At 59.5% G+C, this 24,925-nt stretch overlaps 2 protein-coding genes across 9 annotated transcripts in view; one reads left to right on the top strand and one right to left on the bottom strand.

The window, feature by feature from the left end:
- Positions 1-8,880, top strand: part of CHD5 (chromodomain helicase DNA binding protein 5) — a gene marked incomplete at both ends in the record, with an annotated part of 61,783 nt that extends 52,903 nt beyond the window's left edge. Inside the window, 11 exons of the mRNA XM_080691260.1 lie at positions 1,429-1,518; positions 2,019-2,156; positions 2,410-2,518; positions 3,538-3,670; positions 4,434-4,629; positions 5,862-6,025; positions 6,125-6,236; positions 6,391-6,395; positions 7,104-7,159; positions 7,472-7,647; positions 8,660-8,880. Of these exons, the coding sequence (XP_080547386.1) occupies positions 1,429-1,518; positions 2,019-2,156; positions 2,410-2,518; positions 3,538-3,670; positions 4,434-4,629; positions 5,862-6,025; positions 6,125-6,236; positions 6,391-6,395; positions 7,104-7,159; positions 7,472-7,647; positions 8,660-8,880 (1,400 nt within the window). The remainder of the gene's footprint in view (positions 1-1,428; positions 1,519-2,018; positions 2,157-2,409; positions 2,519-3,537; positions 3,671-4,433; positions 4,630-5,861; positions 6,026-6,124; positions 6,237-6,390; positions 6,396-7,103; positions 7,160-7,471; positions 7,648-8,659) is intronic.
- A 5,007-nt stretch (positions 8,881-13,887) lies between these two features.
- Positions 13,888-24,925, bottom strand: part of KCNAB2 (potassium voltage-gated channel subfamily A regulatory beta subunit 2) — a gene marked incomplete at both ends in the record, with an annotated part of 56,295 nt that continues 45,257 nt past the window's right edge. For 4 of the 8 annotated variants that reach the window (XM_080690559.1, XM_080690560.1, XM_080690556.1 and 1 more), the window contains 8 exons: positions 13,888-13,977; positions 16,066-16,154; positions 16,720-16,840; positions 17,418-17,512; positions 17,584-17,704; positions 19,421-19,506; positions 23,621-23,707; positions 24,617-24,660. In XM_080690559.1, coding sequence (XP_080546685.1) covers positions 13,888-13,977; positions 16,066-16,154; positions 16,720-16,840; positions 17,418-17,512; positions 17,584-17,704; positions 19,421-19,506; positions 23,621-23,707; positions 24,617-24,660 — 733 coding nt within the window. Of the gene's footprint in view, positions 13,978-16,065; positions 16,155-16,719; positions 16,841-17,417; positions 17,513-17,583; positions 17,705-19,420; positions 19,507-22,847; positions 22,893-23,620; positions 23,708-24,616; positions 24,661-24,925 lie in introns of all 8 variants that reach the window. The other 4 variants (XM_080690558.1, XM_080690554.1, XM_080690555.1 and 1 more) reach the window with 2 other exon arrangements.

The raw sequence follows: 24,925 nt of genomic DNA, 5'->3' as shown, positions 1-24,925 counted from the left end.
GCGCCACCACACCCGACATTCCTTCTGTTTTTAATTTCCCCTCTCCTCCACCATCCCACACGTCCTTGTTTCAGAGTCTCTCTGGCCTTGCTGTAGAATCTCGAGACGCTTTCCACTCCTCATGTGTACGCTGGGATGAGGCGGATGTCCTTGTCTTCTTGTATATGATTGGTTGCATCTCTGGGGAAGGCCCTGTCACCTGGGTGGTACCTTGTGCTCCCCCGTCCTTTATTTCCAGAAGCGCAGGGCCCAGCGGTCCCACTAGTAGACTTGCTGCTCCAGAACCAGTTCCTACGATGCTCTTTCTGGAGGTGCCAGAGTGCAGATCCACGGCCCATGAGTTTGGGCTTCTTCCTGGGGGCCTTCTTCCCCTGGGTCCTATGCTGGAGCAGCCTTCCTCTGTGTGGCCACAGTCGGAGAGGGGGCTTTTCTCATTCACAGAGAGCACCTGGTCACTCAGTGCTGGGGCGTCCTTCTGTTGAGTCCTAGCCCCAGGTCCAACCTCCATTCCTGGCATTCAGGAACCCCTGCCAGGGCCACCAAACACCAGCTTATGTGTCCCTGGTTTTAATTTTCAATTTCTGGCACCTGATGATTTTCTTTTCTTAGCTTTATTCTATTCTTTTGAGATGGAGTCTTGCTATGTTGCCCAGGCTGGCCCCGAACTCCTGGGCTCAAGTGATCCTCCTGCCTCAGCCTCCCTAGTAGCTGGAACTACACGTCACACCACTGTGTCTTGTGTGATTTTCTTTTTCTTTCTTTCTTTCTTTTTTTCCCCAGTACTGGGGATGGAACCCAGGGGCATTCTACCTCCGAGCTACACCCCCAGCCCTATTTTTTTATTCTTTATTTTGAAATAGGGTCTCACTGAGTTGCAAAGGGCCTCGCTAAGTAGTAGCTGAGGCTGTCTGCGAACCGTGATCCTCCTGTCTCAGCGTTCTGAATGCTGGGGTTACAAGTTTACACCGCCATGCCCTGTGTCTGTATGTATACGTGTGTGTGTGTGTGTGTGTGTGTGTGTGTGTGTGTGTGTGTGTGAGAGAGAGAGAGAGAGAGAGAGAGAGAGAGAGAGAGAGAGAGAGAGAGAGAGATGTTGAGGATTGAAGTTCGTGCCAGGCAAGTGCACCATTACTGACATACACCCCTAGTCCCATAAGTACAATGTATTTTGCTCAGTATTTGAGGATGTTTTAAGAGGGGTTTCTGGGTAACAAGGCCCGCCCCATTGACTGGAACTTTCCATCCTCTGGTTATGGGCCCAGTGGCAGGATAGGCGGCCCTGTGAGGAGTGGGGACGGGGAGGCCCCGGCCTCGCCTCCTAGAGGAGCACCCTTGGGTGCACCTCCCGGGCGCAGAGAAGCGTTGTGTATGCTCAGGGTCCCTGTCTTCCTCGATGCCTCCTTACCTATGAGCCTCCTTGCCTTGCAGAGGAAGCGCCTCTGGAGAAGGAGAAAGCCCAGGACAAACTGGAGTTGGGCCTGGGTCACAGCAGAGCGGACGGTGGCGACTTCAGGCCAGGTCTGGGGTTTTCTTTTCTGCACTCTGCCCTGTGCCCGGGCTCTCTCGAGGGTGCTACCTGGTCACCCTGGTCAGCCTCCTGGACACTGTCACCGCGGTGACCCAAGCTGGGGGATGGGATCCAGGATGCTTCTCTCTCCTGCTGGGAACGGACTCCCTCTTCTCCCGACCCTTCCCGGGGCCCCCGCCATCTCGAGGGCGGGGAGCTGGCCATGCAGCCTGGCCGGAAGGATTTGAGGCTCAGCTTTGCCTGCCTGCCAGTTGCCCTCGAGTCAGACCCCTGGGGCAGCTCTGCCGTCTTTGAATTTGAGCTGTCTCTTCACGGTGCTTTGCTGTCCTGTCCCTGGGCGGTCCTGGTGTGGGGAGGGGTCCCAGGGCCTGGAAGCAGCCTCTCTGCTCAGGATAGAGAGGGGGTGCTGCTTTGCTTTGGGCTGAGCAGAAAGAGGCCTCTGTGCAGTGCCTCGGGGATGGAGAATCAGTCTGACCTGTGCCCCCCACAGATGACCCCAAGACCGAGGAGAAGGAGTGCATCGAAACACAGCAGAACGGCGACAGAGAGGAAGACGAGGAGGGAAAGAAGGAGGATAAGAGCGGGAAATTCAAATTCATGTTCAATATCGCGGATGGCGGCTTCACAGGTGTCGGGGCCGGGGTGGGAGGCGGGGAGCGGGCTGTTGGTGGCCCCCACTTGCTGGCTGTGGGTCCCGGGAGTCTGGGCAGATGGCTATTTCATACTAGAGTGTGACTGGTTGGTAAGAGGCCACTCATAACCTTCCTTTGCACCTGGAGCGGTGACCGTCCAGGCCGGGGTGGTGGGCACTTCCCAGGCCAGGCTCCGTGGGAGCCAGGCTGGGGGCACCTTTCGTCCCGTTGACCTTGGTCTCTCCTCAGAGCTGCACACTCTGTGGCAGAATGAGGAACGGGCTGCTGTGTCCTCGGGGAAAATCTACGACATTTGGCACCGGCGCCACGATTACTGGCTGCTGGCTGGCATTGTGACGTATCCTTGGTCGGAGCCGCCCGGCCGGCTCCGGGCTGTCCCTCTCTGGGCGTTAGACGAGCCCGTGGGAGGCTCTGGGGACCCTCCCTTGCCTGGTCCTGGCTCAGTGGCTGCCGGAAGCCCTGGGCGCTCCTGGGCCCGCCCGTCAATCCACGGTGCCTGCATTATCACCTGCCTCTCCTGTATCTGTGTCTGAAATTTCCCCCTCTTTTTTTTTTTTTTTCTTTGCAGTACTGGGAGTGGAACCCAGGGGAATTGTACCTCTGAGTTATACACCCAGCCCTATATTATAGTGTTTTATTTTTATATTTATTTATTTATATTTATTTATATTCTTTATTATTATTATTTTTTGTGGGTCTGGGGATGGAACCCAGGAGCATTCTACCTCTAAGCTACACCCCCAGCCCTATTTTTTATTCTTTATTTTGAAATAGGGTCTCACCGAGTTGCAAAGGGCCTCACTAAGTAGCTGAGGCTGTCCACGAACTGCGATCCTCCTGTCTCAGCCTCCCAAATGCTGGGATTACAAGTGTGCGCCACCACGCCCGGCTTAGTGTTTTTATTTTTGAAACAGGGTCTCACTGAGTTGCAAAGGGCCTCGCTAAGTAGCTGAGGCTGTCCAAGAACGGTGATCCTCTAGTCTCAGACTCCCAAATGCTGGGATTACGAGCATGTGTCACCATGCCCGGCTCTGAAATTTCCTCTTCTTAACTTAGACACAGCCACTGGATTTGGGGTGCATTTAACCCAGTAGGACCCTTGGTCGTGCCTGCAAGGTGCTATTCCCAGGTGGGGTCCCACTCACAGCCCAGAGTGCGGGATTGAGTGTGCCCACCCTGAGCGCTGGGAGGGAGGGCCCGGCCGAGGAAGCCTGTGCCGCACCGCACCGCGCTGCAGCGGGAACCCAGGCACCTGTCGTTACCCACTGAGGCTGGCTTCCTCGTCATCACCAGCCCCTGCCGAGCCCAGGCCGCGCCCCTCCCTGTCCCCAGCTTTGCCCTTAACGGTGGCCCCAGGCACGGCTACGCCCGCTGGCAGGACATCCAGAATGACCCCAGGTACATGATCCTCAACGAGCCCTTCAAGTCTGAGATCCACAAGGGGAACTACCTGGAGATGAAGAACAAGTTCCTGGCCCGCAGGTTCAAGGTCGGTCCTTGGGGGCCGTGGGAGGAAGGGACAGCTTTCACAGGGCGGGGACAAAGGCCCAGAGAGTGGCAGCCCCCTTCCTGGAATTTCCCTCCCCATATATCTAGACCTGCGCAGGTCTGTCCTCAGAAGGGAGACAGTGAGCCCGGCATGGCGATTCATGCTTATACTTGAGAGGCTGAGACAGGAGGATCTCAGGTTCATGGCCAGCCTCAGCAACTTGTGAGGCCCTCCCCAACTTAGCGAGACCCTGTTTCAAAATAAAGAATAAAAAGCCGGGCGTGGTGGCGCACGCTTGTAATCCCAGCATTCGGGAGGCTGAGACAGGAGGATCGCGGTTCACAGACAGCCTCGGCTACTTAGCGAGGCCCTCCGCAACTCAGTGAGACCCAGTTCCAAAATAAAGAATAAAAAATATGGCTTGGGGATGTGGCTCGGAGGTAGAATGCCCCTGGGTTCCATCCCTGGTATTGAAGAAAAGATTAAAAAAAGTACTGGGGGTATAGCTTGGAGGTAGAATGCCCCTGAGTTTGATTCCCAGTTAAAAAAAAAAAAAAAAGAAAAGAAGAAGGAAAGAAAGAAAGAAGCTAACCAATCAGCTAGCAGAGAGATGAGCTCCCTGCCCCGGGGTGATGGAGCTCGGAGGACCCAGCTTGGTGAAAGCTGGGGTAGCCGGTGGGAGGATATCCTCCCCCTTGCCCTCGGCCTGGTGGAGGAGGGCGCCGGCTGCCCAGGACGAGGGCCGACACTCTGCCGCCCCCAGCTGCTGGAGCAGGCGCTGGTCATCGAGGAGCAGCTTAGGAGGGCCGCGTACCTCAACATGACCCAGGACCCCAACCACCCAGCCATGGCCCTCAACGCCCGCCTGGCCGAGGTGGAGTGCCTTGCCGAAAGCCACCAGCACCTGTCCAAGGAGTCCCTGGCGGGGAACAAGCCTGCCAATGCCGTCCTGCACAAGGGTGAGCCGGCCCGCTCCCTGCCCGCCTTCCTCTTGGCTCTAGAGGGTGCTGGGTGGGGTGGGGTTGCCCAGGGGGCCTCACCTCCTGCGTCAGGATGGGACAGTCATGGGTCTAGTTCCTTGTCTTATCTGCAGGGAAACTGAGGCTCCTTCCTTCTCAGGCTGTTTCTTTTTTTTTTTTTTTTGCGGTACTGGGGATGGAACTCAGGAACATTGTACCTCTGAGCTACACCCTCAGCCTTGCTTTTTTTATTTTTGGTCTTTTAAAAATTTTTTTAAATTTTTATTTTTTTGCAATACTGGGGATGGAACCCAGGGGCATTGTACCTCCAATGCTATATACCCTAGCCCAATTTTTTAGTCTTTTATTTTTGAAACAGGGTCTCACTGAGTCGCGAAAGGCCTCGCTGAGTAGCTGAGGCTGTCCTGGAATCGCGATCCTCCGGTCTCAGCCTCCTCAATGCTGGGATTACAAGTGTGTGCCACCACGCCCAGTTTCAGGCTGTTTCTTGAAGGCCTGTGAGCAGGCCCTGGGCTCCGGCGGGCAACAGGAACATGATATTGTTGTAAAGGCTCCTGTTTACTGAGCCTGGTGATGTATCTCTTCAGCGGTCATGAGTTCTCCATCCAAAGCTGAGTCCCCTCGTGCCCCTATTTTCAAGGCAAAGACATGGAAGCCCAGGAAGGTGAAGTGATTTTGCTTCTGGAATTTAGACCTTTGACCCCTTTTTTTTTTTTTTTGTGGTACTGGGGATGGAACCCGGGGACATTCTACCTCGGAGCTGCACCCCTTGCTCTATACCTCTGAAACCCTTGGGTGCCTTTCTGCCCTCAGGGAGCTCCCAGGCTAGTTGTGGGCAGGGGGCAGCTCAGAGCAGAGAGGAAGGAGCCTAGGCCTCAGCCATTCACGAGTGGCTGGGCGCGCAGACCCCATGCGTTGTATGCCCGCTCTGTGGTCCCAGCGGTGGGCCAGGGCGGCTGCCTTCCAGGGCGGCTTCTAGGAGGGAAAGCCGCGGTGGGGCCGGGGTTTCTGGCTCTCTTCTTTGCCAGAAGGGGCTCCTGGGGGAAGTTCTGTGGAAACCCCCTGGAAGGGGCTGTTTGTGGGCCTGGAGGACCTGGTGTGCAGCGCCCCCTGGTGGCGGCCTGGGGCGTACGGTACGGCACCCTTGCAGTTAAGGGCCAGCCCGGCTGGCTGCCCGGCGCTCCTCCATCCCCGGGCCTTCTGCCTTGTAGTCTTGAACCAGCTGGAGGAGCTGCTGAGCGACATGAAGGCGGACGTGACCCGCTTGCCCTCCATGTTGTCCCGCATTCCTCCCGTGGCTGCCCGCCTGCAGATGTCAGAGCGCAGCATCCTGAGCCGCCTGACCAACCGAGCCGGGGACCCCACCATCCAGCAGGTAGGCTCCTGGGCCCGTGTGCCCCTGCGCGCCCAGGCGCCCGCGGTTGGGCCTGGTGGGGTGCAGGACTGCCCCCGTAAAGCTGAGTCCTTCCTCTAGGGTGCTTTCGGCTCCTCCCAGATGTACAGCAATTTTGGGCCCAACTTCCGGGGCCCTGGACCGGGAGGGATTGTCAACTACAACCAGATGCCCCTGGGGCCCTATGTGACCGGTAGGTGCCCGTCGCTTCCGGGCAGCATGCACACAGGTGCCCGCGGGTCTGGCCTGCCCGTGCCGCGGATGCCAGGCGAGCCCGCCCTGTTCTTTCTCTTTGGCAGACATCTAGCGGTCCTCGCGACTCCCCCTGTTGCCGCGCTCATTTCCAGCTGAGGTGAGGCCACCGCCGGCCGCTCTGCCATCCTGCGCCCACCCCGCCCGTCCGTGTGCTCGGTCCCCGTCCCCAAGCCTCGGAGATTTAGTGCCTCCGAGGGCCAGAGAGTTGGCCCTGGCCTGGAGCCCCTCCACCCCAACACCTTTGTCCAGGGGCTGGGCGGGGTGTGTGCTCACCGGCAGGCTGGGCAGGACATGCAGGGGCCAGAGGGTTGGGCCAGGCCCCACGTGTATGAGTGTGCATCTGTGTGCACGTGTGTTCTTGGTGTGAGTCAGGGGCCATTGCTCCAGCCCAGAACTCTGACCTGCTCTCCTCTGTCTTGCTTGCTGCAGGACACCCCAGGGAGTTTTATCTGGTCTCTCCCTGTCCAGGCCTGAGCCGTGGCTGAGGGTTTAGGGGCCAGGAGAGGGCTGTTCCAGAGAAACTGCCAGTTCTCCCTAATCTCCTTTGCCAGGGCCTCCATATCTGCCATCTCCTGTCTGCCCCCCAAGAACTGTTGGCTGAGGGTGGAGGAGATATAAAGGGCTTCTAGGCCGGCTGCCCCGCAGGGTGCTGGGAGTTCTCCAGCCTTCAGGGTGGAGCGCACAGCCTGGCCGTGGCCCGGGGCTGGGAGGTTTTGGGTGGGGAGCCCACAGTGCTCACGGTTGAGTGGTCAGCCACAGCTCCAGGCGCCTCCCGGCTGCGTAGCCCACCGCCCACCTCTTGCAGACACGCTCGCCGGGCTACCGGCCCGACCCCCACGGGAGAGAAAAGCTGCCGCCTTTGTAGGAACTGGTGCCATCTTGGGACAAAAAGGGAAACTGAGTAACGCCATCACATGGAGGACGAGGCCCAGCGCCCAGCGGTGCACCTCAGCGTGGTCCAAGTGTTCTTCCACACAGCGCCACACCCACCGCCACGCCGGACACGCCCCTCACCACCCTTTCCAGACGGCTTCTCAGAAGAGATTTCATTTATCTGTTCATCTTTTGCATTTTCCTATTGAAGACTCCAACGCGTTAGTCTTGATAAAAGTTGGATGACCTATGGAGGATTCTGACCCGTGGCACTCACGTGTCTTTACCACCTGGTTCCAGACCGGAGGGGAAGCTTCCTGGAGGTCCCGGCAGTGCCACCCTTGCAGACCCCTCCCAGCCGGGGAGGATGCGGCGCCCTGTGTCCCGGGAGCCCTCAGTGTGTCCCCTCTCCCGCCCCACCTGCACCTGTGTGACTGCCCTGCTCTGGCCCCTGCCTGCCTGGGACCCCAGCACAGGTGGGTCAGGTAGAGGAATGGCCGCCCCACCGGATGGAGGAGACTCTGGCTGATGCCTGGATCAGGGCAGGGTACACCCAGCTCCTTCCTGCCAGGTCTGGGACCCCTAGGTAGATACTGTCTTCTCGGGGGGTGGGGCCGAGGCACACGTCCCTGGTCTAGCCTGTGTCGAAGGCTCTGGCTTCTTGGCTATCAGCAGAGGGGCAGCAGCCCCAGTGATAACGGGGCAGGATGCAGTGTGTGTGCACGGGGAGGGGGCTGCTGCAGGAAGAAGTTGAGGGCTTCTGTGTGCCAGGGGTATAGTTATGGGCAGTGATATCCATGCCCCAAGAGCAAGCAAGAAGGCTGTGGACACTGGGTGGCCCAGGAGACCTTGGCCCTGCTCTGTGCCCGGGGGCTGCCCACCCACCTCTGGTACAGATGGCCCTGGGTGCAGGTGCAGAGGAACCAGGCTGGATGTGTGCCTGTTCTCCTGTTTCTGGAATGGCCTTGGACAGGGCCCTTGCTGTGCTGGGCAGGGGCCGTGGCTTCCCTTGCTGGGTTCTTGGGAGGTGTGGAGAGAGCTCTGCTGGGAGGCAGGGGGCTGGCCTCAATGGCTCATTTTCCTGCAGGAGTCCTAGGACTGTCTTCTCATGTGTCGCTGTGAGAATCTGGCCCTTGGGAGTGGTAGTGGCCCAACTTGGGCTTGGGGGCAGTGGGAGCCGGCCAGACCTGGGCCCGTTGTATCTGGCAAGCCTGAGGGATTCCAAATCTGGATCTGGGGGCTTCCCTGGGTGGAAGTGCCCAGGGGTACAGAATCCTTTGTGAGGAGGGGCTGAGACCCCCACTCCTTGGGACACACAGTGTCTCTGGGGCGAGAGGGAGGCCAGGGCGGTGGCGGGTCTCAGTGGCTCACATCATGGATATGGCCAGATGCCTGGCCCTCTCTGTAACCTGGATCTTTTCCTGACACCCTCCCCACTGAGGGCTGGACCCCCAAGGTCCCTTTCATCCGGGCATTCCCTTCTTCCAGTCTCGATTCAAATATCCAAGGCCAGCCTGACACTGGCCTTCAGCAGGGCAGAGTGGGGAGGGCCCCGAGAGGACAGGGTGTCAGTGGCACCTGCCTCCCAGGAAGGGCTGCCCTCGCACCAGAGCGGGGGCGCTCCTGGCCGTTACGGTTCGTCTAGCACCGTGTGTACTGTGTCCTTGGGCCAGCACCCCTTCAAAGTCTCTGGCCTCGGGCTGAGATGACCCTCCATGAGCCCACTCCTGACCCCGGGCAGTCTTGCCATCATCCCCAAATGTGCGGCTGGCCCAGCAGTGCCCACTACGCCGGCCATGGTGGACAGTCCTGAGAGGCCTGGGGCCACGTGTCAGGCAGACACGTGTCAGGCAGATGGGGTCTGTCTCCATGGCTGGTCTGTCCCCTGCAATACTCCCTTCCTGGAAGTCTCACTTTGTCCCTCCTGCTCCACTTCCCCCTCCTCCGTCCTCTGCCAGGCTGGGGCAGCACCCATGGCCAGCCTGGCAGAGCCCCTCCTGGCCCTAGGAAGAGCCGTGTTCCCCACGACTAGCTCCCATAAGGCCCCGGGAAAGTGAGCTGCTGTGAACGGGTTTCTGGTTGGCCGGCTTGGGAGAGGAGAGGTTTTCCAGAATGTTCTTGCCCTGGCTCCTCCTCTGTGGAGAAGGTGGGGCAAGGCCCGTCTTTGGCATCTTTTGGAGCTGACTTTGGTTTCGTTGCTGGCAGGGTCAGCAGGGCCCTTGTGCATGAGCTGAAGGCCAGCGGGCGGCCTGCTCTCTGGCTTTTCCGTTCAGTGCGTGTAGGGTTTCTCTTGAACCATCTCTGGCTGAAGGACTCCAAGGGCTGTCAGGTGACACTGGTGTTTGAGCTGGAGAGGCCATGTCTGGGGGTGGAGACACCCTAAAAGCCCCCTTTGGAGGTTCTTTTATTCCTGCACATTGGCTTTTTCCAGAGGCTGACCTCGATTCCCTTGCCCCACATGTCCAAGATTCTCTTGCAAATGGGGCTCCCTTCCCAGAGTGCTCTGGGCACTCCCCCTCCCAGGTCCGGGTCAGCCGGGGCCTGGCCTGGGACATCCTCACTCCTGAGTCTCGGGGGCTGGGCTTTCAAGGGCCTGAGGAGGGTCTGAGGGTGGGCTCGGGGACTGGGAGCCCCGGGGTTGGCAAACGTCGGTTACTTGGCACCGCCAGTGTGGGTGAGCGTGGCGGGCAGGCAGGGCTCGGAGGGGGCTGCGGCTGAGCGTGGACAGCGCCCCCGTGCACCTGCAGGAGCCGCCGCCCTGCCCACTCGTCCGGAGCTTGCAGGTGGCAGTTGTGTTTATGGATTCTCCCCCCTTGATTTTCTGATTTTTTTTAAACAAAGTATTTTTTTAGGTGCGATAACCCAGAAAGGGCCCATTGGGTGTGTGTGTGTGTGTGTGCGTGCGTGTGTGTGTGTATGTGTGTGTGTGTGCGTGCATGGGTGTGTGTTGAACTCTTTATGTAGGGGGTGGTTCTCCAGCAGTATGGCTCCTCCTCCCTGGGCCTGGGGCATCTCACCAGCTGAGGGGCCACCTTGGTACAGTCCCAGGTAGGCAAAGGAGGGGCCTGGCACTTTGGGCAAGGAGGGAGGGTGTCAGCCAGGGGTCCCGGCAGGGGCAGGTGGAGCTCTGGACAGCTCCCCGGGAGCTGACCTGCTCCGCCTTCTCCGTAGGAGGCTGGGCAGAGACTCTAGCCAGCAGTCACCTTTAATTTGTACTCTGTGTATGTTTTGATTTCTGTGTTTTAATAAATCCTTTGGGAAGGGATTGCGTGTTTTTTTTTAAAATAATCTTACTGATTGCCGGGCGTGGTGGCACACACTTGTAATCCTTGAGCTTGGGAGGTGGAGACAGGAGGATTGCGCAGGTTCGAAGCCAGCCGCGCTGGCGTAAGAGACCCTGTTCCAAAAATATAAAATAGGTCTGGGAGTGTAGCCAGGAGGTAGAAGGGCTTCCAGGAACCCCAGTACCACCAAAAAAAAATAATAAATAAATAAAAAATAAAAAAATAACCTTACTGATTTAGAACGGGGCTGGGGGTCGGTTGCGTGGGGAGGGGGCGATGGGGTATCACCCAAAGCCTTATCCCACCTGAGACGTGAAGCTTCCTCAAGGCTCAGGGGCTCACCAAAAATGGGAACCCTGGAAGCAGCAGTGTGATGGGATGCTGTCCCCCTGCCTGCACCTCAAATTCCCTCAGCATGGTGTCCCAGGCCCCAACCCAGCAATCAGCACTGGGCCATCAAGGTGTCCACAGCGAGCTCTATGTTGGGGTGCAGGGGAGGCCCCCCACTCCTTTGGGCCCTTTGGGTCTGCTGACCTTCCCACCCACCCGTGGCTACGGGGTCAGATTTCGGGGCGGCCCCGGTCCGTGGGTCCCTGCAGTTGGTGGTTCTGTCTGCTTCTCTGATGCTGCCCCAGGCCCAGCCCCGACCCCGAGGGGACGCGAGGACAGCAGGCACAGAGATGGAGGGGTTGGATTTTATTTGTCATTCCATAAATACGCGCTGGGTCCCGGTCTGAGTCTCACTGGGAATTGCGGCAGAGCCCGGTGGGCGGGGACGCGGTTAGCTGAGGGACCACGGTCATTAGAAAAGGGGGAGGGGGCATGTTACTTACAGGACTGGAGCGGAGAGAGGGGTGCCCCTGCCATTGCTTTGGCCCTTGGATGACCATGGCTGTGGGATGTAAAGTGGTAGCGGGGCTCCGTGTGTCCCCCAGGAAGACTGATTTCCCCCAGACAGCACTCCTGGCAGGGGCCCCAGCCTGGGCAAGTTGCTGCTAGAAGGCCAGGGTTGGCCCGCAGGCAGCTGGGTTCTAGAGGGGAGACCCCGGGGGCTCTACGCCTGTGCTGTGCCTGAGGACCAGGGGCTGGCTCTGCTAGGCTCGTCTGCCCTGGGTCTTCTATCCCTTCTCTCCTGCCCACCCCCTTCCTCCATTGGGGGACCTGCCCCCAGGAAGCAGAGTCCCACCGTCCTGCAGGGGATGTGGAAGAAAAGCTACAGTGTCACCGGGAGGTGCCAGGGTCCTGAGGCCTCCGCAGGGCCGCGGCTCCCTTCTTTGGTAAACGCAGGGTCAACCAACAGGGGCTCAGCTTTCCTAGGCATGGCTCGAGTGAAGTGGCAGCCCCCCACCGTGGGTGGCACTACACACCGTGGCCCCCCAGCAGTGGGCAGGGTGGTGGACCGGGCCGGCCAGCAAGGGATGAGCCCTCTGGTCCCATGCCAGCCCCAGCTCAGAGGGGAGGGGCAGCAGCCCAGTGGCCTCGGCTGGAGAGACAGGGCCCCCTCCCTACACCCACAGGGCTGCTTCTGGTGGAGCGTGAGGCCAGTCTTGGGGGAGAAGACCCCCCTCCCCAGAGCCTGGACTGTGAACTGGGTAGAAAGAAGCTTCTAGATTCCAAGGTGAGCAGGAGGGTCAGTGGTAGCCACGCGCCCTGCTCCCCTCTCCCTTCCCCGCCTCCTCATGGGTCTTCATGGCTTGCTCACAGCTGGTGTTCCCGGCCATTCCCAGCTGGGACAGGACAGTGGCCCTTCTGGGAATTGCATCCCCTCTAAAGGGTGACTCAGGACAGATGTGCCTGTGCTGGGAGGGCATGGGGCCAGCTAGGGGCCGCCACTGCCCGCCGGGGCAGGAGCCAGCTGACGCGAATGGGTTCTGCAGAGCCCGGCTCCTGCGTAGCCAGCAGAGGCTGGGTGCCCCTTGGGACTAATGGACCACAGGACCGGGTCTCCAGGAGGCATGGCCCCGGGCCCCAGGCTTCCTGCTACTGCCTTTCCTCCAGGCCCCCTGCCTGTCCTGCCTCTTCCCTCTGGCCAGCCTGTCCTAGGCTGGGGCGGGGCGTGTGGGAGGGAATAACCAGCCCTGCGGTCTGGCCAGGGAGAGGGTCCCTGGATCTTTCCCACAGCAAGGGAACCCCAGGGACTTTCTCACTAAAAGGGTCTGAGATGCTCCCTGGCCAGAGTCCAAGCCGCCGCCCTGGTGAGGGCCAGTGGTGCTGGAGAAGGGCTCCTGTGGGCAGAGCAGGGCGCACCTGTGTACACGGGCCCTGCTGCTCCCCCTGCCTATCGCGCACCTGTGTACACGGGCCCTGCTACTTCCCCTGCCTATCGCGCACCTGTGTACACGGGCCCTGCTGCTCCCCCTGCCTATCGCGCACCTGTGTACACGGGCCCTGCTGCTCCCCCTGCCTATTGCGCACCTGTGTACACGGGCCCCGCTGCTCCCCCTGCCTATTGTGCACCTGTGTACACGGGCCCTGCTGCTCCCCCTGCCTATTGCGCACCTGTGTACATGGGCCCCGCTGCTCCCCTGCCTATTGTGCACCTGTGTACACGGGCCCTGCTGCTCCCCCTGCCTACTGCACACCTGTGTACACGGGCCCTGCTGCTCCCCCTGCCTATTGTGCACCTGTGTACACGGGCCCTGCTGCTCCCCCTGCCTACTGCACACCTGTGTACACGGGCCCTGCTGCTCCCCCTGCCTATTGCGCACCTGTGTACATGGGCCCTGCTGCTCCCCTGCCTATTGTGTGCAGGGTTGGGTTTAGAAATCAGACCTTTCAAACTTTTGTGCGTTCCAAACCACAAAGCCAACTCTCCTGGGGTCCCTGCCCCTGCCAGCAAGGGTAGGGGTGGGGGCCGAGGGCCAGCCAGGCAGGCATGGCCTCTGCTGCGGGCCAGCGGGCACCCAGGGTCAGGGTCAGAGGGTGCTGGAGGGATCTGAGGTCAGGCCCAGCACCAAGTACCAGGGGGCCCAGGGGAAGAGGGGGCCGAAGGAGACCCCCAACTGCCAGGGCCTGGCAGGGGGTAGCCCAGGAAGCGCCAGCCCCCTCTTCCTGGGTGGGGGTGCGTGGCAGAGAGGCCAGCCCTGCCTGCCCCGAGGACTTAGCCCGGGCTCCACCTGGCTTGGACTCTTGGGGATCTCCACGGAGGGCCGTGGCTGGGCGGAAACTCGGGTTCTTCTCGGAGGATGGTGGTGGCGTGGGCCTGGTGGGACTGCTCGGATGTCCTTCTTCGTGGATGCCGTCTCCCGGGCACGCGTCCCACCTCCTCAGGCGAAGCAGCGGGCGGCATCTGGCAGAGACCGTTTCCCGGTGATGTCTGGTTGTGGTGTTTTCTCTTGGATGTGAACCCACTCTGGACTTGGCGTGGAAGCAGCGGAAGCGAGCAAACAGACGGGGAGGGAACGGAAGCCGTCCGAGTGGGCGGCGGGCAGCCTAGGACCTGTAGTCCTTTTTGCTGTAGGGTTTATTGCCCAAGATACTATCGACCTCGTGGACAATGGAAGACGACAGTTTTGGAAGGACCTGCAGGCAAGGAGACAGGCTGGTCAGAACCCCGCGAGCCGGGCCGGCCTGTGGGGGAGGCGGGTGACCCTTGCTGGAGTTACGGTGGAATGGCCTGGCTGTGCCCCATCACATCTGGACTCCATCTGAAGCAGACGGAGGCCATGCTGCTTTCATGCTGTGGATGGTTGGGGGCAGGGAAGCGGCATGCCTGGGTCTGATTCTCCCCCTCTGAATTCTAGAAGGCATTGGAACCTTCTGGAAGGCCACCAGTGGAGGAGAGCCCAAATGCCTGCCTTCCATGCCCTCAGCTGCTCTCCCAGCTGTCTCTGCCTCGGGACAGTAACCCAGCCTTCCAGGTGATGAAGTCCCTGGCTGCCAAGGCTCTCATAGGCAGTCTGCAAGCCAGTCCATCGGGCCCCTTCCCAAGCAACGGGGTCTGACCACTGCTCCCATCTCCCGCCCATGCTGGCAGAGGCTTTTAAAAGCTGCACCAGCAGGACGTGGTGGCACATGCTTGTAATCCCCGCACTTGGGAGGCGGAGACAGGAGGATCGCGCAGGTTCGAAGCCAGCCTCGCTGGCTTAAGAGACCCTGTTTCCAAATGAAAAGGTTAAAAAATAGGTCTGGGAGTGTAGCCCATGGGAGTGTATCCTGGAGGTAAAAGGGTTTCCAGGAACCCCAGTACCACCAAAAAAACAAAAAAAAAAAACAAAAAAAAAACAAAAAAACTGCACCAGCCAGGCGTGGCAGTGCATGGTGCATGCTTGTAATCCCCGTGCTTGGGAGGCAGAGACAGGAGGATTGTACAGGGCTTAAGAGACCCTGTTTCCAAATAAAAATATAAAATAGGTCTGGGAGTATAGCCTGAAGGTTTCCAGGAACCCCAGTACCACTAAAAAAAAAAAAAAAAAAGCTGCACTAGCCGGGTGTGGCAGTACACGCTTGTAATCCTAGCATTTGGGAGGCTGAGACAGGAGGATCATGGTTCTCAGACAGCTACTAAGTGAGGCCCTCTGCAACTTAATGAGATCTGGTTTCAAAGAATAAAGAATAAAAAAAAATAGGGCCGAGGGCGTAGCTTGGAGGTAGAATGCCCTTGGGTTCCACCCCCAGTACTGAAAAAAAAAAGTCCATCAGGGCTTCCGTCTCAGTTTACTCCCTGTTGGGGGCAAGTAGCGCCTGGCGAGGCTGCCCCTCTGCCCACTGGCCTCCTTGTGGGGTTGCTTCTGCTGCCTGGAAGGGTCTCTGCACAGCACGGCTTTTTCAACACCTCGATGTATTTTTTTAAGGTACTGCGAATCGAACCCGGGGGCATTCTGCCTCTGAACATGACCAGCCCTTTAGTGTACCGCCACACCCAGCTATCTTCCCTCTGACCCCTTGGCATGGGGACTGAACTCAGGGGCACTCTGCCACTGAGCGACATCTCCAGCAATTTTTATTTTTTATTTTGAGACAGGGTCTCGCTTAATTGCTGAGGTTGGCTTCCAACTTGCGATCTTCCTGCCTCAGTTTCCTGAGTTGCTGGGATTGCAGGCGTACACTGCGGCACCCGGCCTCACCCACACCTCTTTATTTACTTTTATTTATTTATTTTTGCATAACTAGGGATTGAACCCGGCGGCATTCTACCTCCGAGCTACACCCCCAGCCCTAGTTTTTAGTCTTTTTATTTTTGAAACAGGGTCTCACTGAGTTGCAAAGGGCCTCAGCTACTTAGTGAACTGTCCATGAACTGTGATCCTCTGGTCTCAGCCTCCTGAATGATGGGATTACAAGTGTGCGCCACCATGCTGGGCTACTCACACCTCCTTAAAACTTTACTCCAAAACCCCTTTCTTCACAAGGCCCCTGCCCCCTCAACCCTGGGATTGGGGGTGCCCCCAATCCCCCACCACAGCTGACTGCCTTCTAAGCCCATTATGACTCCCTTCCTTCTGGCTTTTGGAGTTTATGGCTGCACCTGTCGGAGCTTCTTGGGAGCGGGGCCTAGGCCCAGATGCAGCCTGCACACCTCTGCAGGTGCTAGGCCTGCTGTTGGCACGTGGGAGACCTGTCCTGGGTGAGGGCTGGCTGCTGAGTGGCGCCGGGCGGGGCCACACTCACCTGGATTGCACCAATGTTCTCCATGAACTGTTCCGCGTTGGAAGCGCCCAGCAGCACAGAGCTGACCCCCTCGTTCCTCAGGCACCAGGCTGCGGGCAGCAAGACCCACGGTGAGGGACCAGCCTCTTGGCCTGGGTGGGGCCAGGGGTGTCCAGGAAGCTCCACCATGCCAGGTGGGTGTTGGGGGAGCCCTGACCCCACTGCCTCCTGGTGGGGAGCTCAGGGATCCCCCACTCTCTGAGACCTATGGCTTGATGATGGGGGTGGGGTGGCCCAGGCTCCAAAGGACCCCTGCCATATTCCCAGGAACACAGACCTTAACCCCACCTCTCAGAGCCCTGTTCCCTATAGCCATCTGGGGGATGCTGTCTAGGGGTCCCTCACCTTTCTCTCCAGGAACCCCAGCCCCACTGTGGCTCTGAGCTCTGTTACTCATGGCCAGCTGGGGCAGGGTGCAGCCCAGGCGCTCAGGGGCCCTGCCATCATCCCATGCCAGAGCCCCTTACCTATGGCTAGCTGGGGCAGGGTGCAGGCCAGGCACTCAGGGCCCTGCCGTCTCCCTGTGCCAGAGCCCCCTTACCTATGGCCAGCTGGGGCAGGGTGCAGGCCAGGCACTCAGGGCCCTGCCATCATCCCATGCCAGAGCCCCCTTACCTATGGCCAGCTGGGGCAGGGTGCAGCCCAGGCGCTCGGCGATGGCCTGGAGCTCCTTCAGCTTGGCCTGCTGGCGCCGGCCCTCCTCGCTCAGGACCTTGTCTTTCAGCCACTGGTAGCCCTGGGGGGTGGGCACAGCTATGGTGAGGGCGGTGGCAGGCAGCCGAGGCTTGTGCTCCTTCCAGAGCCTTCTCCCTGGCCGGTGGCTCTCAGCTCCCTGCCCGGCCTTCCAGTAGGGCACTTGCTGTGGGCCAGACTTAGGCAGGTGGAAGCTGGGACTTGAGCACGCCCTGAAGGGTTAGTGTGCTCTGGGGGAGCCAACTGACCACAGCCAGGTGGACAAGGCCGGGGCTGAGGATGGAGGAAGCTGGGGGAAGACCAGAGAGGCTGGCCCCAGTCCTGAGCTGGGTCTCAGCGATGGTACAGAGACTAGGTGCTGTGAGGGAGGGGAGCCCTTATCGACCTCAGTGGACCCAGCCCCTTGTGTACCTTGAAGCACGGTGGGGGCAGAGGTGGGAGGTGAAGGGCCTCCTCACCTGGGCTGTCCCATGGTGCGGGGGCCTTCTAGACGTGTGTCAGGTGGAAAACCCCTCCCATGCTTGGCAGCTGGGGCAGGGACTGCCCAGGGAGCCTGCCCATTGCCAAGTCCTCTGCCCGAGGCCTTGCAAACGTCCCCCCAACCTTGGGCCACCCCTCACCTTCAGGGAGGCCCTGGAGTAGGGCGGGATGCCGCTGTCGTACTTTCCGGAGACGATGCCACAGGCCAGCGGGGACCAGGTCATGGCGCCCACTCCTGAGGGAGGAGGAGCAGGTGAGGCGGGCGGGCGCGGGCGGGCGGGCAGGTGAGGCAGGGCAGGCACCCACCTATCTTGTGGAACAGCTCGGGCAGCTGTACCTCCACCTTCTCGCGCTGGAACATGTGGTACTCGGCCTGCTCGCAGATGGGCGGGATCAGATTGAACTGCCTGGCTACGGAGTAGGCCTCCTGTGGGTATGAGACGGGGGCTGTGCTGCGGGCGGGGGCTGCCAGGCAGCAGGGAGCGGGCACACAGACATCCCCGGGCATTGGCTGCCGCCCCCACTCCCTGGCTTTCCTGCTGAGGGCCCGGGAGGGTCCTGGGAGTTGGGTCCTGGCTTCAAGTTTGAAAAGTCTTGGGAGAAAGCGCTGTGCTGCAGTGCGACTGGGCTCTGGTACTTATTGGCCTTGGCAAGTGGCTTTCCTCCTTGCCTCAGTTTCCCCATCTGTTGTGAGAGTCCAGCGAGCCAAGGGCATTTGTGGCCCTCACCCGTGATGGTGCCCAGGGCCTGCCAGCTGTGCTGGGACCGTGCTTACCACGGCCGTGACCCTGGGGGCCTGGACCCGGAATGATGGCGGTGGCGGCCAATGCACCACCATGAGGGCCAATGGCCACATCTTCCCAGTGCTGGGACGGAGCTCGGGCATCACTTGTGGGCTCCCCATTCACTGCGATGGGCTGGGTCCTGGCTGAGGCCGCCACATAGACTGAGCAGCCCTGTCCCTCTTTGTAGGACTCAGCTTGTTCATCTGGAAAATGGTGGCCAGGACACACCTCCTGGAGCCCAGTGCCAGCTTCAGGCAGAGGTGGGAAAATGTTCATTAGTGCCACAAACACCAAAGCTGAGTTTTGTTGAACTTGGAATAGGAATCCTGCTGGATTTCTTTCATGATGCAGTAATCTGTGACTCATTAGAGTGAAACTGGAAGTTGGGGATTCTGGGAGGCCGGGGGTCCGATGAGGCTGGGGATCTGGGGGTCTGATGAGGCTGGGGATTCTGGGAGGCCGGGGGTCCAATGAGGCTGGGGATCCTGGGGTTGGGGGCCGGGAATCCTGGGAGCTTGGGCACGGGAAGGTTAAGGCTGGAAGAAGGGCTGAGGGCTGAGGAGGGATGTCAGCCTCAGTGATGACGCAGCTCCCAGGCCCCTGTCCTCACTCTGCCAGAACGGAGGCAGCCTCTCCCTCCTAGGCCTCTCTCCTGGAGAACAGGGCTCCCTGCTGCCCCTTCCTATCTGCTGCCCTGGGCCTGTGATGGTTCTCATAGAGGGAAGGGGCGAAGAGAAACATCATGGCTTATTCAGGTGAATGCCCAGGGTCCCCACCAGCCACACCGCATTCTCAGCGGCCCAGGGCTGAGCCACATGGCCGGGCATCGACTCAGCCTGGACTGTGTGCCTCGAGCATGTGACAACCGCTCTGTGCCTTGATTTACACCTCTGGGGAGCGGGACGGCAGTGGCACTCGGCATTGTGAGGATTAAGTGCAGGTCGGTCCCCACGAGGCTCTGAAATCTGACAGCACCTGGAGCATTGTCTGGGCCCACGCAAGAGGCTAGAGTGCCCCGCTGAGGAGCCGCCGGGCTCCAGACATCTGCCGAGGCCACTTTCCCAGAACATCTGCAGAACAGGCCCACGAGGGGTAGCTAGGTCATGCTAACAGCCTTGTCCTACAGGTGGGGAAACCGAGGCACAGGCAGCACAAGCCTCTGCCCAGGGCCTTGTATGTTGTCATTCAAGCTGAGACCCTTTCCTGCAAGGGCTGCAGGCATACCCACCCCCACCTTAATACGGTATCTTTTCTCAGTAATCGGGACCAAAGACAGAACGTGCCAGAACGTCCAGATGCCCTTCCACGGCAGGGGCCGGCAGCCCGCGCCCACGGACATGCTCCGCGCGCCCCCATACCATGATCTCCATGGAACTCCAGCGTGACGTCCCCCAGTACATGGCCATCCCCTGGTTGATGACGTGGGTCATGGCCCGCACCGTCTCTGTCGGGAGAGAAATGAAGAACGCAGCTGGGGCGGCTGGGGGCTCAGGCCCGGCCCGGGAACTTTCGGCTCATACAGGCAGGGCCGGGAGGAGGGGCAGGGCCGCAGAGACGGCTTGCAAGCAGTGTACTTCCTGGCTCCGGAGTTAGGGGTGTGTGGGGTTGCAGGAAGGGAGGCAAAGGAAATCGCCACCCACAAGTTCCTCCTGAGGACAATTTCTCCAACTGGTTTCAGGTCTCACGATTTATTTGAGAAATGGGTTATGGGTGGATGGTGATGTCTCAGAGGGGAGGGGAAGGGAGCTCAAAGGACATGATTCTAGGCTCTAGAAAGGGGGGGTCTCTAGCTTGGGGAAGAGCTGGGGACCCTAATCACTCAGGGGGACCAGATGAATGGCTTAAGGTCGTAATCGGATTGGCCAAGGCCACAGGGAGCAAACACGCTTTTCTTCCCGGTGTTTCTGGCTGAGAACTAATCCACATTCCTTTTGGAGTCTAGAGGATTATTGGTGGAGGGGAATGATGGTCTCTGCAGGGACAGAGAGTAAGGTTTGGGGACCTGTGTGACCCCAGGATGGGGCGGTGGGGCTGAGCTCCTCATGTGCCCAGGGGAGCCTGGCTTGGGCCATGTCCCAGGCTCTGGAACCAGGCCAGGGGCTCCCACAGCTCGGGATGGCCCCAGGGCAATGGGGGTCCGGGTGCCCCTCCTGTGAGGAGCCCAGGCTTGGGGCGCGATAGGTATCAAACTCTGTGAGCTGTGGGCGTGAACTCCATCCTGGAGACCTGGACTCATGGTATTTTAAGGAGCGGATCGCTGAAAAGCCACACCACCTTCTAAGTAAGAATTTTTTTTTTTTTTTTTTTTTTTTTGTGGTGCTGGGGATTGACCCCAGGGGCATTCTACCTCCGAGCTATGCCCCCTGTCCAATTTTTTATTCTTGACTTAGAAACAGGGTCTCACTAAGTAGCAGAGGGCTTCACTAAGCAGCGGGGGGGGGGAGGGGGGGCTGGCTGCGAACCCGGATCTTCCTGTCTCAGCCTCCCAAGTACTGGAATTACAAGTGTGTGTTGCCACGCCCAGCCAAAAGGGTTTTCAAGATGGAACAATCTGCCAGTCCAAGGTCCCCCTCAGCTGCCTCAGCCTTGTGGGGTGTTGTAGATTTAAAGGGAAAAAAAAATCTTGGCCTCAAGTTTTCCAATTTCAAGGGCCCCTGGGTTTTGGGGCGCGAGGGGCCCACCGCTGGATGTCTCACAGGTTGGATACAGTGCTTGCAAGTTCGACCGCCAGAGGCAGTGCGGGAAACAGAAGAAGTGTTTCTAAAAACAGAGCAATAACATCCCCTGGAAAAGCCCATCTCTCCCCGAGGACCTGGCTCCTCGGATGCTGCCAAGATCAGAAAGCTGAGGTCCCTGGAAATGGCTGGGGGCATGAGAGATGGATGGATGGATGGATGGATGGATGGATGGAAGGAAGGAGAGAGGGAGGGAGGGAGGCAGGGGAAGGAAGGAAGGGAAGGAAGGAGGGGCAGTGCTAGGCTGGTTCCGACAGCTCCGCCTCGGGCCAGCCCTGGGCCCACAGGCTCCTGTCCAGATCAGAGAGGTGCTGCGCTCCTGTCCACCTTTATGGGACACCACTTCCGGCCATCCTGGGGCCCTGAGCACCCTTTGGCAGAGGTCCACCCTGGGTGGAGCCGAGGGCATCCCCAGGGTTGGCACTAGGGTAGCTGAGGCCCCTGGTGGGCCAGCTGGGAAGCCCCCTGCCAGCCCAGCCCTACCTTCTCCTTCCTTGCAGGGGACCATGGCTCCTGGGAATCCTCTCTGCCCTGTCGGGGCAGGAGGTCTGGGAGGAGAGGCTGGACCTCCCTGGGTCCTGCTGGGTGCCTGCTTGAACTGCTGACATATTACAAGTATGGAAGACAGTGGCCAGTTGGGGCTTTCAGAGAGATCCAGACAGCCCTAGGGCACCTTCCCCTTGGAGCCCAGGCTGCGGGCGTGGCTGCCCTTGGTGAGTTTTTTAGAAACACTCTTGGGGTAGTGTCTGTGACCATGCAGCATGACTCCCCAACTTTTTCCAGCCAAGGCCTTGGTCCACATGCCAAAGGGAGGGAAGCCAAGGAGCCCCAATGCCAGCCTCAATCTCCTGCCCTCCTCTGTCCCCCATAGGTCCCTCCGACCACGAAGACCCCAACCAATAAGACGGCACAACCCCCGTGCGGAGGCCCTTTCCATGCGAGGACACCAGGGTTGAGGCTGGCGGATGGGGCAGGAGCCCGCCTGGGACCGGCAGCCTCAGAGGCAGGGGCCTGGCATCGGTCCCTGGCTTCCCCAAGAGTCTAGGCAGAGGTAGGCTGGAGCCCAGACACAGGAGCCGGGCATGCCAGCCATGATGTCAGTGGCCCAGAAACAGGGGCAATTAGGGGCAACTGTCCTTCACCTCAATATTTAATGCTGTTGGACAGAGCAAGGGCACCAAATCCTTCCAGCTGCTGCCAAAACCCAGGGCATCTCTGCCGCAGCACAAATAATACATGGGATGGGTCAGGTGGCAGCGCCAGGTGGCAGGCAGGAGCCCTTCCAGTGGGGAACGCTGCCCAGTTCCCAGGGAGGCCGAGGCCCGTGCGAAGTCCTGGGGCCCTGGGCAGAGGCAGGGCAGAGACCGAGCATGCCCGAGGATGCCCCGGCCTCAGAACCCACTGCTCACATAGGTACTCAAGGAGGAAAGGGAGGCCGGCCATGGAGAGGTCTGGCCACAAGGCGAGAGGGCAAGAGCCCAGGTGGTCCAGCCTGCCCAGGGGACACCAGTATCCCCAGGCACTGTGAAAGGAGCAGCAGCTCTGGGCGGTGGCTTGTGAGCTGGAGTCCTTTGCCTCTGGTGGAGGCCGGAGCTTCGCAAACAAGAGCTGCGGAGAGCCGACATTGGGGGTTGCATGTTCTGGGGTCTCTGATGGGTACGCTCCTTGTGGACACCTGGTGCTTCCCCGACCCTTCCCCGTGCACCATCCAAGGTCAAGTTTCCAGGCGCGGGGGGCGGGGGTTGCAGCATCCTCTGATCAAGGGGGGGGTCCTAGCGGAAGACCGGGGCCACAGCAGTGCAAGCGCAGGGGCCGGGGGCCATGCACGGGAGGAAGGCGGGATGAAGTGGCCGTGTGGATGGGCAGGCGCTCCAACAGCGCTGTTCCTTCACTTGCAAGGGGTCCTCAAAGGGCACTTCCCCCCTATGCATTTTATGGAGAAGTCTGTCATGGGGGACAGAGAGTTGTATAAATAAAATAAATAAACACGCTGTCTCATAAAATGCAGCTCGGACACGGAAGTCAATAGTCGGCTGAGGGTACCGTGTACCTTCTATGATGAATGTCCTTGACTTGGAGGAACTAAGTGGGTCCCCTGGTGATAAAAGAAAGGTTTAAAGAGACCAGAGTTTATAGCTGCGGGAACTGGGGGTACGGGATGGCAGAGGGTGCGGGAGGGAGTCACAAATCATTTTGTGCTGAAAAGTTCTGTTAAAAAGAAAAAAAATTGTATATATATATACACACACACACACACACGTGCGAGGTATATATATTTATGTATATATACACACAAATGAAGAAAAAGAGCTTGAACACAATTTTCTTAATCCCCAAAGCAGCGAAGCCTAAATGAGAAGATGACCCTGGAAGGAAGTGGGGAGATGGAGGGGCGAGAGTGGGGGGGCCTGGAGAAGAGATAAAGACCAAAGAAACCAACACTGCTTTGCAAAGCACCTCACGGTTTTTCTCCTCTCCGTAATTATAGTTTATTCCCCAGAGCAAAAGAGCCCTAAGACCTCCCAGCAGAAAGGATGGGAGAGGACGCAGCAGTTGCTGAGAGTCTGAGGGAACACCCCACCTGCTTTAAAACGCAGCCAGGTGGGGACCCAGAACGGGGAACTCAGCCTGGAGGCCGCAGGCTGCACCTAGGTGGCCGGGAAGGCCTGCTCACGCCCCCATGGGCCTGGCCTCCTCTGACCTGGGTGCCCAGCGGGGCTGTGCCGGTGGCCCCCAAACGCTCAGGTCAGACCCCTGGACAGCTGGCTCTGTCCCTGGGGAACCCGCCTGGGTGCCACCTGCCGGTGTCTGGGGAGTACTTACCTTCCATGGGCGTATTAGGGTCCGGGCGGTTAGCAAACACCACGTCGACATATTCCAACTGCAGCCGCTCCAGGGAGGCTTTCAGACCTGGGGAAGACCAGCAGGGTGGCCAGGGCTGCTAGAGCAGCCTCCAAACGCTTTCAGCCTCCCTGCCTCCACTCAGGGAACAAGAGGCGGAAGAGGAGAAGCCCTGGCACCTGGGAGCTTTTGGGAGGCCAGCAGAGGTTGAGAAGAGTCGCCATAGAAGTGGGGGCACATCCCAAGGGGGGTAGGGGTCCTGCTGTTGGGGAGTGCGGGGTGGGACATTTCACAGGTCAAATGTCCCGTGAATGAGTGCACACAGGCTCCCCTGGGCCTCGTGCTGGGGCCGGCGGGGTCCGTGTTGAAGCTGCTGTGCTAACACACGAGGAGGGACCGTACCTGTCATCTGTCTGACTTGAACCCACACAGCTGATGGGTGAGCTTGTCACCTGGGGCCGGTGGGGCCACGAGGGCCCCTGATTCGGATTCTTAATCAAGGGAGACTATTACCTTGACAAAAATAAATGGTGCGGGGGAGAGGGATGAGGATACCAATCCCATCGCCCTCCCGCTGGTGCTCCCCCAGGGCGCTCCCGCGTGCTAAGCCTGGGCTGCCTACATCGCTTCTGGGTTCCCCTGGGTGCCCAGCAGTGCTCTCCCGAGCCCTGCTGTGACAGAGGCTCGGGCAGGCTGTGGGCCCTGCTCAAGGCCACTCAGCCAGGGGAGGGCCTCGCCTGGACTGAGACCCGGGCCTGTCTGTGCCAGCCCCAGTGCGGCCCTCATTCCACAGAGGCGCCACCCCGGGCCAGCCTGGGATGGAAGGAGCGAGTCATCTTGGAGCTCCTGCCCCCCCCCCCCCCCCCCGGCTGGACCACTGGGGGGGGTGTGTGGGGGGCAAGGGTGCTGTGGTCTTTGCTTTTTCTGGGTGGGAAAACCTCATGGGCTTGGGGCCCCGGGGCCAGAGCCCCTCCTCACCTTCTATTATGTGTTTCCTGGAAAGGCCCCTCTCTGTCTCCGCTCTGAAAAACAGATCAACAGCTGTAGGAGGTTGCAAGCCATTTTGGGGGAAATGTTTATGATAAAATGTTAGTTAAAAAAAGCAGGTCAGCAAAGGCTCTATGCGCTGGACTCCAAGACATGGCTGGTCACAACTGGAGGCCGCAGGGCTGAGCTCCCGGAGGCTCAGTGGGGAGCCTGCCCTGGGGAGGCCTGGGGGAGGGGGAGGGCACAGTGGGGGTGGGGAATGAGAGCTTTGGTTTTCAGTTTTATTCTTTCTGTTTGGCT

Source organism: Muscardinus avellanarius (assembly GCF_963383645.1).
Source record: "Muscardinus avellanarius genome assembly, chromosome: 3".
In the NCBI taxonomy this organism is placed as follows: domain Eukaryota; kingdom Metazoa; phylum Chordata; class Mammalia; order Rodentia; family Gliridae; genus Muscardinus; species Muscardinus avellanarius.
Note: the sequence above shows the minus strand (reverse complement) of the source record. Positions and strands in the feature narration are given on the sequence as shown.